General features: G+C 36.9%; 1 protein-coding gene across 16 annotated transcripts in view; it reads left to right on the forward strand.

The window, feature by feature from the left end:
* The window catches only part of LOC139965277 (uncharacterized), a 112,348-nt gene that overhangs the window by 29,271 nt on the left and 66,827 nt on the right, over window positions 1-16,250 (forward strand). For all 16 annotated transcript variants that reach the window (XM_071967473.1, XM_071967476.1, XM_071967465.1 and 13 more), the window contains exons 4-7: window positions 1,642-1,709; window positions 5,520-5,625; window positions 10,332-10,426; window positions 14,662-14,773. In XM_071967473.1, coding sequence (XP_071823574.1) covers window positions 1,642-1,709; window positions 5,520-5,625; window positions 10,332-10,426; window positions 14,662-14,773 — 381 coding nt within the window. The remainder of the gene's footprint in view (window positions 1-1,641; window positions 1,710-5,519; window positions 5,626-10,331; window positions 10,427-14,661; window positions 14,774-16,250) is intronic.

Consider the following 16,250-nt stretch of genomic DNA (forward strand, 5'->3'; position numbering starts at 1 on the left):
TGCATTCTACATGGATCTGTAGTCCCCAGGCTATTGATTATATTGCCAGGTTCTCTATAGATCACAGAAACTCATTTACTTGTTTGCTGACAAATTACTTATACTGTAACAAACCACCTACCTACATCTGATACATGAAAGCTTTCATTGCTATGTAGTATGGTTAATAATTGTATGAAATCTGTTTTAACATGAACTGATGTTATTATCCTAGCCTGTAGGATCCTTAATGATGATGGGCAAAGAGCTGTGATAATTTTAAAGGAGCACAAGACTAGAAGTGTCATGATTTAATATTTACACTGCACTGGTAGCAATGGAGTATGTTTGTGGCATCCCAATGGTTTAAAGGTTTCTCTCCAAATATTTCAAACAAGATGTATCGTTGTGATGAAAGATGTGGAAACTAGGAAGTGTTGAAAATAATTGGGTAGAATAAGATTCAAACCATTTAGCTTGGTAACACATGCACTGTGCCCGACCACTCAGCCACAGGATCAGAGAGTCTACTTATTAGACTTTTTTACAGCTGAGTTGCCCTTTATGAAACTTGGCTGGAAATTTGTTTCCAATTTTGTGTCTAATTTACTGTAAGTGTCTGGTTGTAAGCATACTGTAGCTTATCGTGCGCAAGAGCATGCTGAAGTTGTACATAAATAATGAGCACAACATGTTGACAAAATAAATTTATGACATTAAGTGAGCCTTCTCATCTCAAATTACAAGCTGTAAAATTTATTTCTGTTTGTAACCTTAATATGCATTCAGGATTGACCATAAGTTAGATTGTGCAAGAGCAAGGTCATCAGAGTGTTCTACTAAAGGTTGAAGGGAAGGGGCGGAAGTTGGATCAGGATTGGGGTAGGAAAAGGAGTGTAATTGGAATGGAAGACCTCCAATGTCAAAGAAGAATTGTTGTGTAGTCTTTTTGATTGCATACAGAAGGACCCTTGGTTAAAGAACAAGGCTCTGGTATCCATAGACTGCTTTAGAAAGTTTACTTTAGGTTACAAACATAATGGCATCTCAATGAAATCACAAGTCTGTTTGTAATAACATGTCTCACTGAAGTCACCAGGCTATTCGCAGTAAGATGTGACACTGATGACACCAGTCTAATTACCGCAATATCCAGGGTCCTCTGACTGGTGTTTTCATTAGATTTCAATGCTGGCAGTGCCTTTTAATTTGAATGAACAAGTGCAAATTGACTTAACCAATTTTAAGTTAATTAATTAAGAGATCTACAGTTTGGCATGATGGATCATGAATTTCATATTGCTGTGATCATCCTTCAATGAATGGAATATTAATTAATTAATCCCATGTGTATAGACTGGTTTTGTGTTGACATTGTGAACTGTGTCGTGTTGTTATTGTTCATTGCATCTCCTACCCTCTCAATTAACAGACAAGTTGCCATCAAAGTGAGTCAAGGCTGCAGGTAAACAAATATCTTGTTTCCTGAAGTAAATTTTACAAATGGTTATTTGATATAATGGAATGAATTTTACTATTTTGTGCAATTGGGATATTGTTGTACTGTAATTGTGCTGTACTTTGCAATACCTAACAACAACATTTTTATTTTTGTTATTTTCATGGTATTTTTAAATTTGGTTGATATGTTTTCTTTTCCAGAGAAACTCAGAACGTCAAGTGGCAGGGATTTACGACGGGCATTGTTTTCACTAAAGCAACTTTTTCAGGTGGGTACTGTTCAGTTACTTGTAATTTACTTCGCTCCTCGCTTACCTCTCCCCCCACAACTTTAGCACCCTCGTTCCACCGTGCCTAACCGTGCCGAACTGGTAACCTTTTAACATTGTGCTCCCTCTATGACTAAAGTAACTTTTTCAGTTGTGTACTCATCAGTTACTTGTAATATGTGATAAACGTATATACAATCCTCAAAATCTTTTCAATGGACAGTCTGTACTCAAAGTGGCATATTGAGTTGATTTGGTTTAATGTTTTTCATGCTTCTTTGTTTGTACATTCTGATGATTAAAGGTCATTGGTATAGTAGTCAAGTTTTAACTCCAATAGTGAATTATTTAAAATTTAAAAATGTTAAAAAAACTTGAAGATTGCCAGATTTGTGCTGACATATAGTATGGTTTAGTACTAATATGAAGATGTTGCAGCAGTGTCAAAATGAAAAGCTGCAGTAGCTGTAAGTTGCTGCAGCGAGGCTGAATCAGTATGAAAGAGTATTATCTCGGCAGTGGTTATCTCAGCAGACTACTGTAGCAGTTCCTATTGTGTGAAAAAGAGTACAGAGCAAAATTATAGGTTGCATGATGCTGCAGCCCCTCGCAGTGTCTGACTTTTGACACAGTGCCTAATTTCTCACTCATTTACTATTATTTGGCAAAAAAACAAAACAATCTACAATAGGAGAATGTTATAATGTGATCAATTACAATCTTATTTTGAGTAAATTTGGTAGGTTATTTGGGGAAAACTTGCTGATCAAAACTCAAACGGCTGCAAAACGCCAGAAAATTGTGCAGACTATGAATTAATACCTTGAGCAAGTCAGCTAGCTTTTTTGAGGCTGAGCAGATGTCATTTGTAGAATGTGAGCTAAGTGCTATTACAGATTATCACTGAGTAATTACATTTGACATTCCAGGGGAACCTTTAAAGATTTTAATAGTGTATAGTCAAGCATGACTCATAGCCATTGATACATAGGGCAAAGGTCAGGAAGGCTTGATGATGACATGTCGCATAATTGTATGTACATTCATGTGTTAATTACACATGTACTTTTACTTTACTACATGTGTAACTTAGCAATGTGAAAAGATGTTGGCTTCAGTGTTACAGTATGCTGCCTCGGTAGAGAAACCGTAACATGGTGTATGATGAATAAAGCCACACAACTGATGTAACAGAGATCCAAATTAAATGAACAGCAATCATCAGGGTTATAAATTTATGTGAGTAGTCCTGAGTTACAGACAGACCCAAAGAGAACTCATTGAAATGTGAGAGAAGTGTGGGACCTAATAAAATTATTTTTTACAGTTGTAGGAAAAGTACAGCTTGATGCATGTGCAAATTTGTGACCAGATCTGGATAAAAGAAGTTCTAGATTTCAGATTTTTACTGTTCCCTAACACCAAGTGGAGAGGGGGAGGGAAGGGGTGTTGCAAAGGCTGTTTTTCCACCACCACTGAAGATTGGTCTGACCCTTGCTCTCCCCCCCCCCCCCCAAAGAAAAACAACTTAAAAATACATCAGGATTCCTGCATTACAAGAGTTTCATCTTAGCAGTGCTTGTGACATGGATTACAACTACAGTACCTTGTAAATGAAACAAAAATTTTGAAAGTTGAAAGGTCAGGGAAAGGCCATTTCATGTCTCTGAGGTTAATACACTCATACTCTGGGGATGTCCCACAGATCTATAATTCAGTTTGTTCACTGAAGTAGAAGTTCTGTAGTCTGCATCTAGTAGTAAGTAAGAGGTGATGAATTGAAGTTTTCATTAAAAACTGAACGTTCACATGAATGCAGCTTATGTATACACTGTGGCAGACATGATGCAAAAAGAACTAATATGTTCAGTTTATTGAAATACTCATTCATATCTGTAGCCCAAGGAACATTTTTAATGGTTGTCCTTTTGTCCAAGACGAGCACATTTTATTCCGGACAAACCAAAATCAGCTTTGGTGGTGGTCCTGGGGACGAATAGTTGTTTACATCAATTTCAGATTACATTTCAATAAATACAACCAAAAAGATAAATTTATAAATTGCTATCACCATCCAGGAGCTCCATCACTTTGGTGGTACCGCAGGGAAACCAAAATAGTGGTTAGCCGATATGATCCCACCAGAAGAAGTGCCTTTTTGGCCCAACACCTGGTGTTCTATCCACCAAAACTATACACGCCCATCCTACCATGTACATATTGGTAATTCTTTGCTATATTGCTAAATTTTTTCGGACCACCAAATTTGCTGGACAACAAAAAAGAAAGACCTGGAAAAAATAGATAAAAATTTGCCCAGAGTAGCATACACCACTGTATGGATAGGGCATCAGGGAGTTACAGTACAGTATCTATACACTGTAGCAATGATGTGTGTGTTCTGTATATAACCATGTCTCCTATCTACTATTTTTACTTTGTCGACCTTGTACTGTATTGTTTACCAAACCCTGGACGATAACAGGAACACCTGCTGGTCATGTGACCCGGTCGAGAATTTAATTTCCTTACTTTGAACTTCCTCCAGGACAATAAGCTTAATGAAGTGGATCATAGGTATGACTGATTAATTGTTTCCATGTGTTCTTGAAAATGTCTACAGACCGAGGAACTAATTATTAATTGCGGTGTAAGATCGCTCAATATATATACACAAACACCAACCTCAGAAACGATCTGTTAAACGAGGCATATTCACTTCGCTCCTCACTTACCTGTCTCCCACAGCACTCACGTTCTACCGTGCCTAGAATGAAGTGGTAACCTTTTTAACACAATGCACCCTCAGTGACCGGCCCCTCTGGTCCATGCCCTCCCTTCTAAATTCTACCATCCAAGGTGGAAAGACTTAAGATATCTCAAAATATATGGAATGTAATGCAAGGTTGAGTAACAAACGTTTTTCACAATTTGTCTTGCAAGTGCAGACTTGGGTATGTTTTGCGATGTACGGCATAAATTAGTTTGCATTGAACTTTATAACATGTGTTGGAGAACCGTGGAATTTTATCTTATCTCTTCATCTGAATGCTGATAAGTTCTTGGAATAGAGCAAAGTAACTTCCCACTACTTTGCACCAGCACAAAGTTGAACAGCTGTGTGAAAAACCACTTTAAATAAACAATCTCACCCAGGTCACCTAAAGTTCTCTTCAAAGTTATTTCACTCTATTTGTGTGAGGAGACAGGTAAGCTTGTTGCTAATAATTTTCTAAGCATTGTCAGTTCTAAAATATTCAGAAGTGTATAAATGATACTGCCGTCGCACTGTTCGAAGTCTCATAATTATAAGCAGCATCAAAGGTCAGTGAAAATTGTTATTGTTCGTTTTACAACTTTTGTCGGGTGAGGTAAGGGTGGGGAATGGAGAGTGGGGGTATTGGTGTGTAACGGCAGACTTGTTGAGTATCATAGCTATTGACATTGATTCTCCCCGAAAAGTCTCTTATGTCTTGTGCTAGTAGAGATTAAGGTCATTATTATTGCCTCCATGTATGCTAACTACTGTAATTAAGGAAAAAGGGGTGACCCATGTTTAAAGTTTCAACAATCATGTTACAGTCACTTGGTTCAGAGCACCCCCCTCCTCCCCCAGTGCCATTCATTGAGTAAACACACCTGTTAAAATGCCTGGGAATACTTTGGTTGCTCATATATTCCAGGAAAGTGTTTTTGAAAAGATTTTAACATGCTGCAAATGTGGAGGCAATAATGAGGCATTGCCAGCAAAAAATAAATAAATATAAACAAACCAATAATTGAATGTTTTCGTACTTTCTTAACATTTAGGATGATCAAGATCTCGTCCATGAGTTTATCAGTGCTGGTGGCCTGGATTGTCTCATCCAGCTGGGGATGGGGTCAGATCAAAATCATCGAAGCTACATCCTAAGAGGTGAGTTCATCTCAATAATCATGAGAGAATGTTCAATACTTTCTGATTTGTAAATATATAGTTGTCCATGTATCTGCCTGCTACATCCTTTGGTACAGTAAGTCACAGATTCTTATGTATTAATTGAGGTATTTTTACTTCAAAAGGGACTTGGGATAAAAAAAAAGGCATGAGCATTTCTGGTGGAGAGAAAGGGGGAGGGGGAAGGGGAGAATAGGGGTTACTTGTGTACCTTCTTTTTTTCTTGTTAAGTCCATTCTTATACAGATCAATATCATTGGTTCTGCAAGAACGATCTTGTATAATAAACAAGCTGTGCAGTAGTCTTGTAGTCCTGTATACTGTACTGTATGTCAATAGATTGCCGTAGGCTACATTCACCACACGTGTTGCACATAAATTTATGGTCAAGTGGAGTCATTACCTGTAATTTTCCTGACAGTCGAAGGAAAATGTTACAGTTGTTTTTTTAGGCACTTCATGTTAGACATGTAGTGACTGAGACTGAAGAGGCCAGACCAAAGGAGGAGAATCACCAAATGAAATGCCAAAAAAAAGATTGGATATTCTTTGATGTGAAAGTCTGCAAACGAAATGCATGCTTACGTTTGGATGTTAGACGCAGTAGGAGAATGTAGGTGGTATCCCGGAAGTGGAGTACTAAAATGTTAGCCTGTTAGGTATAGCATACTGTAGGTTACTGTAGGTACATAGGAAGGTGCTATGGAGACTGGTACAGGTAAGTATATAAGTTGCTGGCATAAATAGCCAGACCAGACAAATTTTTTATTTAGGGATCTATCTTTCAACCTGGTATCAAAAACATGACCCTGACAAGGTTGGGACTCTGTGCCAACATTCAGGATAGGCAGTTCTTGTTTATCAATGATTATAAATGTGTCTAATATCATGCTGCACCAGTGTTCGCATCAAGGACCCGCGATTGAGGGATTCCCGCAATTTATCTACAGGGTCACGGAAAAATATTTTCTCTTGGGGGGGGGGGGGGGATTTCCGCAACAATTCCTGGTACTTCCCGCAACTTGCATCATTGCTGTAGTTACAAAACTTGCCAATAACAAGCCGGGTATTATAAAGATTTTTTTAAGGAGAAATGTGATTGGACAAATCTTTCCAAAAAGAAGAGCTGGCTTTGTTAGTGTGGCGCTACACAGTGTGTATTGGTCGCAACTGGCCAACCATGTGTACTGCATGGTATGTACTATATGTGCGCTAAATCTCAGCATGGGCATATGTATGTACATCTAACTATCGACATCACAATATTGAAATATGTTGACTGGCCCCACCTTTTTTAACATTCTAGAGCTAACAGTGTCATGCACACAGATGTACTTTACACTGTGACTTACCTAACAAAATGTTTTGCTAATACCAAAAGTGGTGTATGTGCTAAAAAAGCTGTTTGTTTTGAAATTGAACCATTCAGTATGCAAATGAATGATAACAAAACTGAGTTTGATCAAATTGCAGACCAAAAAAGCTGCTTTAAGATTGAACCCAGTAAAGACCAGGATGGAAAACATGAAAAACCCATTTAACAAAGAATAATATGTATAAATAAAATATAAGTTTTTTGTTGAAAAGATATAAAAAAAAGTTGGTAGCAGAGGATATTTATGAGAGTAGAATATAGCATTGAAAATGTAAATTGTAAACAGACTGACTATAAATCTGCTGGTGGATTCTCAGTGGAAGTTTTATACTGCACGTTTTTAGTGTCTCACTTGAATTTATTAGTCCGAACAATTCATTTTCAGTTATTCAATAGATGAACTTTACGAGGAACACCCAGCCAAAGTACATGTAACCTTTTAGTATGTAGGCTACTTTGGAAAGGTAATTTCAAAACAAATCATTTGTCACGACTACGGTTCATTTTAGAACCATGACTAAAATATATCAAAATGAAAAAATACCAAAGTCATTTATGACTATTTCAGGTGCATTTTTCCAAAGGGTATGACCAACACTCCAAAATGTATGTTGGCTTCCTCAAGTTCATAGACCGTGCTTTATGTACCGTGGGAAATATTGTATAATAACTGTTTGTGCTTTATGTATGGGATAAATTGTACAATACTGTTTGTGCTTTACCAACATGTATGTATACATATATATACCTAACAGATATTTCAAACATGAATGTTTAGATTACTTCATCATGAAGTGTACAGTAGGTCACTGCTGTTTATGTTGTTACTATGTAGTATGTTACACAGGGTCTATGATGCTATTACATGGGGTCTATGATGCTATTACATGGGGTCTATGATGCTATTACTTGTGGTCTACATTGCTATTACTGGTGGCCTATGATGATATTACTGGGATGTTGCTAGTACTTTGTGTCTATGATGCTGTTATTTGGGGTCTATGTTGAGCACTTGTGGCCTATGTTGCTATTATTTGGGATGTATGATGCTATTACTTGGGGTGTATGATGCTATTATTTGGGGTCTATGCTGCTATTTGAGGTATGTTGCTTTTACTAGGGGTTTATGTTGTTGCTACTATAGTCTAGTTTGGCATTATGTTTCTACTGAGGCTTGGTGTTGTTACCACATTAAATCTATGTTGCTAATCACTCAACTAGGTTTCAGATGGTCACAAACCTGATAAACATTGGTAAGGTAGTCCATGTTGCTAATTTATATCATTGATGCCCTTCAGGTTCACATACAGTAGTTTCACACACTCATTGCCATAAATTTAGCGTATACATCCACGATCCAATAGATAAATGGTTTGCGTTACAGAGTTAATTGGAAGTGTGTTGTACAGTGGTATTACAGTAGGTATAGGGCTGGCATTGCAGGAGATTCCTGTAATCGGTTTCCTGAAAAATGAAAATTCTTGTCAACTTTCTTTGTCAATACCAAGAACAGAAAAGTCTACTTGCCAGAAGGCAACCTCATTTTAGTGACAGTTTTGGCAAGTATGCATTCCACTAGGATATTGTCCTTGGTTGAGAGAGATAGATAGAGATAGAGAGAAGTAATGGAAGAATGAATTATGAAACATCTGCCTGTCTATTCCGAGTCCCAAGTGATAACTCTTCAGCTTCTTCTACCAGTGGCATCAACATTCCCTATTCTTAGAAGAAATAATTTAAAAACAAGTTATGGTCCTGTCATCAGTTGGCAGAAGCACCTAGTCTGACCCCTTGGCGATATGTTTAATGTAGCATATATATAGCCACAGTGCGCTGACAAAGATTAAAGAGATTCATGCCCCACTAGCTACTTTAAAAAAAATAACCAAGTTCAAGAAGCATGGAAAGAGGCTGTGACAGATTGTCTTCATCAACAAATGGATGTCTGATGTTTTTGTAACATTTCTAGTGGTATGGATTTCACTTTCTTTTTTATTTAGGGTCTAGGTCTGCCAGTTCATGAAGGAATTTAGAATTACCTCCCAATGCAGAAACTGATTTCGTCTCCTACTTCTGACAAGGGTATAAATCAGTGTGTGTATTTTTAAAGATCTGTTGTTGTGTTGTTTTTGGATTTTACTTATTACTGCAGTTCCAAGGGAATTTAAATGGACAAGTTACTGTAGCTAAAGATTGTTTGATTTTTTTTCTTTTTTTTCTTTTTGGCAAAAGTAATTTTGTGTTTTCAGGTGTTTGTGAAACAAGACCCCCATCCTTAATATCCATAAAGCTGTATAATGAATAACTCAATAAGACCAGGGAACTGCTATTCCTCCCTGATAAGACTATAGTAATGATCTCAGTATATATATGTATTTATAACTTGTATCACTCTAAACTTCCCTGTGTCTGCACAACTGTTGCACTATGGTTTACTGTACATAATACTCTATTAAAATAAATTTTTCAACACTGTCAGATATTTGTGAGATATGAATTTAGTGGTTAACACTGCATTATTAAAGGAGAAATGTGAATTTAATTCCTCACGAAAAAATTTACATAAAAATGAACGAGGCAAGGAAATATTGATGGTAGAAATGGAAATAACAATGGAATGGATTTTTCCAATTACTCTTATCCCAAAGTGGTATGCATAATTGACTTCACTCCCTAGCCTATCTGTCTCCTCACAACATTAGGACTGCTACTGTATGCTGTGTCTAGAGTGAACACAAACACACTTAACCACAGTTAGGCATTTGGTCAATGACCCTCTGTCTCATTCTACCTCCTAAAGTATCTAAAATTGTTTTCAAAACATTCGTCTTCTGTACACTATTTTTGTATCACCATACCGTAGCTTTAATGTATTTTTCTATCCTATTATAGGTTTTATGGTGTATACCTTTTAGGCGATATTTTTCTACTATTTGCTGTTGATTGTTTCCTGTATTTTAAATGTTTCCTGTGTATTAATTGTTTCAAATCCTGTAAAGCGCTTCGAGCAACGTTGCTGATGAACAAGCTATATAAGTACTATTTTTTTATTTATTATTATTTATTATTTATTTGTTTGTTTGTTTGTTTGTTTATTCTGTATACATAAGATCTGCAAGGAGAAAGGTGAGCTTGTCACTGGTAAATAATATATATCCAAACACCGTTGGTAAGCTTGTGGATTTTCTGTTAGTTTCTATCAAAATGAAACCAGCTTTGTTTTGCCAAGGTTATCTCATGGAAAGTGTGTCAGAGAATGGCAACACATGTTCCAGCTGTTCATTTCCTCTTGTTTTCATATCTTCCGCAGCTCTGGGTGAGATCATGCTCTTCATGGATGGCATGAACGGCATTATAGAACACAACCAGGCCATCCAGTGGTTGTATTCACTCTTAACCATGCAGGTTTGTGGAAGTTACTTTCAGATTCCAATCGGGTGCTTTCATTTTTTGGATGGCAGGAAACATGCAGTCATTCGTTACCAAAGAAATGTAGAGGGTTGATAGTTGTATAGAAATTAAAAAACATGAATATGTGGTACTGTATAGCTTGGTGAAAGCAAACCATGGGCAATGTTATGGCCACACTAAGGATTTGGAGGAGTGATGAGGGTGGGTGGAGCGTGGGGGGGGGGAGGAAGGATCAGCAATAGTCTATATAGTGCTGAAAATATTTTTGAAAGAATATATGTATCTTATGGTCCATTTTGTGAAATAAAAAGTGATTACAAATATTTCAAAATGATATTTTTGAAAGATACATTAATATAAAAGCAAAACTATCCAGTGACCCTACCCCACAATCAGAGGTGTTTGGGGAAGAAGAGGGAGTATGGTGGGTAAAGTTCTTGCAACCATCAGCTTTGAATTGTATTATAAGTCAGGGATGTGCCCAGGATTTTCTGAGTGCCGGGTATACTGATCGCCGTCCCAGGGGAGGGGTCTTAGGGGAGGGGGTGTCCCTCTCCCTTTGAGAAATTTTTTGATTTTTGAAGGTGCTCTGATGCCAAATACTGGCACTTGCATAGCTTTATAAGCACATACACAAATACAAACAATTTACATTTTTTTTTCTTTTTTAGTGAATTATATTATTGGTAAAATGATGAAAATAGTGCTGGGCGGGATTCACAATTTTTAAGACAGTGCCGGGCGGTAAATTTTAGTGCTGTGCGGGCCGCCCACTGCCGCCCAGTGTGGGCACATCCCTGATAAGTAATATGGAAAATGCAATTAAATGGGAGGAGATGAGGCAATATGGGGGGAAGGGGGATGGGGGAGGTCAGAGTGGGTTAAGGAGGGAGGGACATCTTGCAAGAGTTTTATTAAATATATTTCTCCACATTCTGTCTAATAATCTGAAGTACAGTAGTAGTTACCAGGTTTGCTTTGAATTTGTTAATTGCACTATTTGAAAATCCCACTGTGTCACTTCCTGATCTACTTTTATATTATACTGTAAGCACCATATGTGGGTGTGATTACATAGCAGAATAATCACTATGAGGTATGCCAAAAAATTGTTTGTGAACTAAAGCAATAGAAACCACATTGGAATCAAAATATCTGTGAATGAGAGGTCTTGTTTGTATTGTCCCCACACATTGTCCCATATCTGTGTTATCTGTAAGTGTAAGGAGGGGTTGCGTCATTGATAATTATGTATACTCTTGGCTGTGCAATAATGGTGTGTGTTTGATAATGAATTAACAAGGAAAGGAAAAATTTATCGTGTGCTAAAAGTTCACTGGTACAGTATGTGAACTTTACTATCTCCAGTTGGTTAGGCTTAAATTTATTTATTTATTTTTTTTATGAAAAAAAATGTAGTATATAATAATAATAGGAAAGTTGCAGCATTCATCATATTTGTGTGCATGTAATTTGGAAACTCTCTGCTAAATTTGCAATGCCCCTACCCTCCCCCCCCCCCCACCCAACACAAATAAAAAGGATATGGCAAAATATGGCTTACATACTTTTTTTTTCCACAAATACAGTCTGCTATAATAATGCTCATTCGGTAAATTTGCTTTTGGCTAAAAAAATAGTCTGAATTATTTGTCAAGAAATGTAACATAAATCTTTGTGGCAGCAAAACCTCATTTGTAAGAATTTCTTCCCGTCTGAAAATGATTGCAAGAAGCAAGAAAATTCCAACTTTAGAAAATGAATTTTTATGATATTAGTCCTTCAATAACATTCCATCCATCAGTAAACTGGATTGATAAACAGACATTGACCTCGTTATCATTTCATACCGTCAGTAAGAAACGATCCTTGTTCAGGAAGTTGTTGACTTCCAAGATATGGACAATTATTTCCGATAAAAATATCAAACTTTGAAATCCGATCCATTATCAAAAAAAAATTGTCATTTGCTAGTGTCATCATGCAAGTTGAATTATAAAAAGTGATTAAAAAAGGACAAAAAAATATAATTGTGACATGAGGCTGTTTCACAATTTAACATTATTTACCTTTTTTCATGAAAATTTAAAAGAACTTTTGTCTTTTTTTTTCTAAAAAGACTACAGTACAAGGAAGCAGAAGGTTGGACCAACAAGTGGGGTAGACACAAACAAACAATAAAGCAATTTTAATTTCATTTGATTTTAGCCCTTCAGAAATTTCCTTTCATCAGTTGAGATATTTTCTTACTTATAAGGAGCCAGTGATGTAAAGAGTATAGGGAAGGATAGAGGGAGGGAGGGGTAAATTAGGGGAAATAGGGGGGTTATCCTGGGGGTTTAAAATTATCAACAGTTATATTTCATCATAACACAATTGCTGTCTGATTTTATCCTGTTCCCCCTGTCCCCCCCCCCCCATGTTGCTTACACTTCTGTAATGGCAGGAATTTATCAAATGTTACTTCTTCACTTTCGTTTTTGTTTGAATGTCAGTGAGTTGTTTCGAAAGTCAGGAAAGGAATTTAGGATCAAAAAGGCAAACAAAAAACGAAATTCTTCACATTGTGCAGAGATTAAGGAAATAATTAACTCACAGCTTTTGAAATAAATATTCACAGTCATTTTTACATCATTACATCATATTTGAATGAATTCAACTGTTTCTCCTACTTCAAAACCCACTATCACTTTGTATACATTTCTCATGCATTTTAGGCAGAGAGGGGAGAGGTAAGGGATGGCATTTGTTTGTACCTACAATAATTACCTAGGACAGTTACCTACTTTTTAGAAAGAAAAAAAAAACTAACTCCCGCAGCATCCAATTTCCTGGTAGTGTAACTAATGGTGGGGTTCGATTTGGTAATGGGTAATTGATCACCACAGTTCGTCCTTACTCAAGCCTGCCACCCCCTCCTCCGACCCCCCTCCCTTCACCTTACTGCCTCTTTGCTTTCTCTCCTAGGCCATACCTGTCTGTCTGAAATAACCAGTAAAATGTTTGCATCCTGGCAGATCTCCTTTTGAAAACCATCTCTGATAACGGATTCCCATTTACACAAAATTAATGAAAAGCTATTTGTATTGGAACAGTACTTGATATATTTGCTGTGAAAGGAGTGGCACATTTTGGCTAAGAGGTGTTAGTACATAAATGTTAGTATTTAAACTATGTATGAGACAGGTAAAATTGAAAGGTAATCCCCACAGCATGCAATCAATATAGGATGGTTTAACGTTCGAATTGTCAGATTCTTTTTCATGTCAGACTATGAAGACGAGCTTAAATAGCAAGATTTAAATCACTCGTCGATTTGGCAGACACTTTGTCAAACACAGCATGCACTGTCAATGCAGTGCTTAGTAGCAACTAACTTTGCACAGGTCAGCATGCAACTCTGCAGCTTCCATGTTCATTATGGGATATAGCAACATTAATCAATGTTGTGACTACATCTCAGACTGAACATCTCCCTGTGACATGAACTCAACTGGACATAAGAGTAATTAGAAGAAACCTTCATTGAATACTACAATTTTTAGACCCCCCCTCCCTCCCCCTACCGAATTTTGTTTTACAGCACCCACAAATACCACAAAAATTATTCTTTTGTATGCAGTCCAAAGGTGAAAATTTGGCCAATGTCCTGAGAAAAGCCTTCCTAAAAGGTACGGCATGATCTTCGTGAGCAGAATTTAAGCTCTCCTCAGGTGTCGAATACCACATATACAGTCGTATAGGACATGTGTCTGTTTTAATTATGAAAAATTACCTAAGGGTTATGTACTGCTTTAATATATACAGGTCTCTTATGTAAAGTGTTCCCTCTCTGGAAAGTAGTCTGAGGTTCGTGTCAACCTGTGTGTAAATTTAATTAAATTATGTTTCATTCTCAGTTAATAAAAGTATGTGTTAAAATTTGTGAAAAATTCCACCACTGATAACCCCCCGTACAGCTCAAACGTCAGCCTCCGTGGGCGTAAATTAAGACATTACTCAATGGTCAATATTATTGCCGTATAATTTCCCATTAAGCTGACGTTACATACATGTAGCAATAGAAAATTGGAAACAACCGATCGAGTTACTCATTTCTACGAAGAGAAATCGTCTTGCCTTTTGCAGTTTCCTACCTTTATTGGCATTACCTTTCAATTCTGCATTTTTGTTTGATTTTGAGAAAACAATGGTCATGATATATATTATTATTTTTGGTTCCTCTTCAGTATCGGTTGGTTGTGAAATCTGCCTTGAAGCTCCTTATAGTGTTTGTGGAGTATGTGGAGACTAACGCCACATTGTTTGTGAAAGCAGTGAAACAGGAAGATGCAGAACAGAGTAAGTACTACGGTATATAAATAACTTACCTCATAGTAGTCGCTACCATCCTCTGGGGAGGGGTGATGCCATGAGGATTTCTGGAGGGATTTGCTGACCTACTTGTGAATGCAAATTACAAGCTGAAAACATTTGGGATCAAGCAAACCACTGAAGGAAACCTGAGGAGTAAAGCTACATCAAATGTGTGCAATTTTTTATGCCACCAGAATAATCCTAGAATGAGACGATAAATATGCATGAAACTACGATAGGAGTGTAAGTTGTATGTTCTGTGTGTGTGTATGTGAGGACTCAATATCTGAAGGAAATAGCTGGAACCTGAAAGTGTAATCTGCGGTACATTAAAAATTCAGCGGAAACGTTGAAAGTAGTTTAATGAAAGGAAACTGTGTGTAAATGAAACAATGAAACAATGTTTTCGATTCTTGGGGCACATCATTTTTCTGTATTGTTCACCTAAATTCAGTTTAAGAATATAAACTGAGAGGCCAGAAAGGGCACAGTAGTTTTGTATCTGTTTATATTGGCACTATCAGTGCTTCCTCTTCCACAACTCTTGTATATTTGACAGTTTATTCTCCCCCTTATATAGCCTGCTCTAAATCTATGTCATAAACAAACAGATTTTAAAGGCTGAGCTCATTATACCTTGAAACTGGAGGAAAATTGTAACTGAATTTGCAACATTCCTTCTTTTTGAGGGCCTTCTAACGGTTAGCAATTGCCTATAGTTGTATTAGTTAAAACAGTATTTACCATTTGGTTGTTAACAGACTTGTAGTGTGATTACAAAACAGAATACAAGTAGAAAGCCCAGAGTAGGAGTAAGAAAGCCTCAAGTAGAATACAAGTATAAATCATCATCATCATCATCATCATCATCATCATCATCATCATCATCATCATCATCATCATCATCATCATCATCATCATCATCATCATCATCATCATCATCATCATCATCATCATCATCATCATCATCATCATCAGCATCAGCATCATCATCATCATCATCATCATCATCAGCATCAGCATCAGCATCAGCATCATCATCATCATCATTATTCATCATAATTACATGAAATTTGCTTTCTCCAAGTATGAGTGAAAGTCCCTAGTCGGAGTATGGATAGATTAACTCGAGTAAAGACTTAAGTATTAGTACAAACTCAAGCACTACAGGTGTGGTTGTAACTGTAGGTCACTCTGGCCAAGCCATGTTGTCGTCACTGGATTCCTGTCAATCATACTAAGAAAAAGGGACAGTTACCCTATTCAGTCAAATCCAGAAAATTTTGTGACTCACAAAAATGTATTCCTTTTCTTTTTCCCCAAAAATTTGCAATCACTTGAAGTTAGTATCTAATTTTGTAACACATGTTAAAGCAGCATTTTGCGTTTGTCCAGAATTTTTCCGTGTCTATCGAGTTTTTATCATAATACGATCACAAATGACCAAACTAAGACTTTCTCA

Source organism: Apostichopus japonicus, chromosome 3, assembly GCF_037975245.1.
Source record: "Apostichopus japonicus isolate 1M-3 chromosome 3, ASM3797524v1, whole genome shotgun sequence".
Taxonomy (NCBI): domain Eukaryota; kingdom Metazoa; phylum Echinodermata; class Holothuroidea; order Aspidochirotida; family Stichopodidae; genus Apostichopus; species Apostichopus japonicus.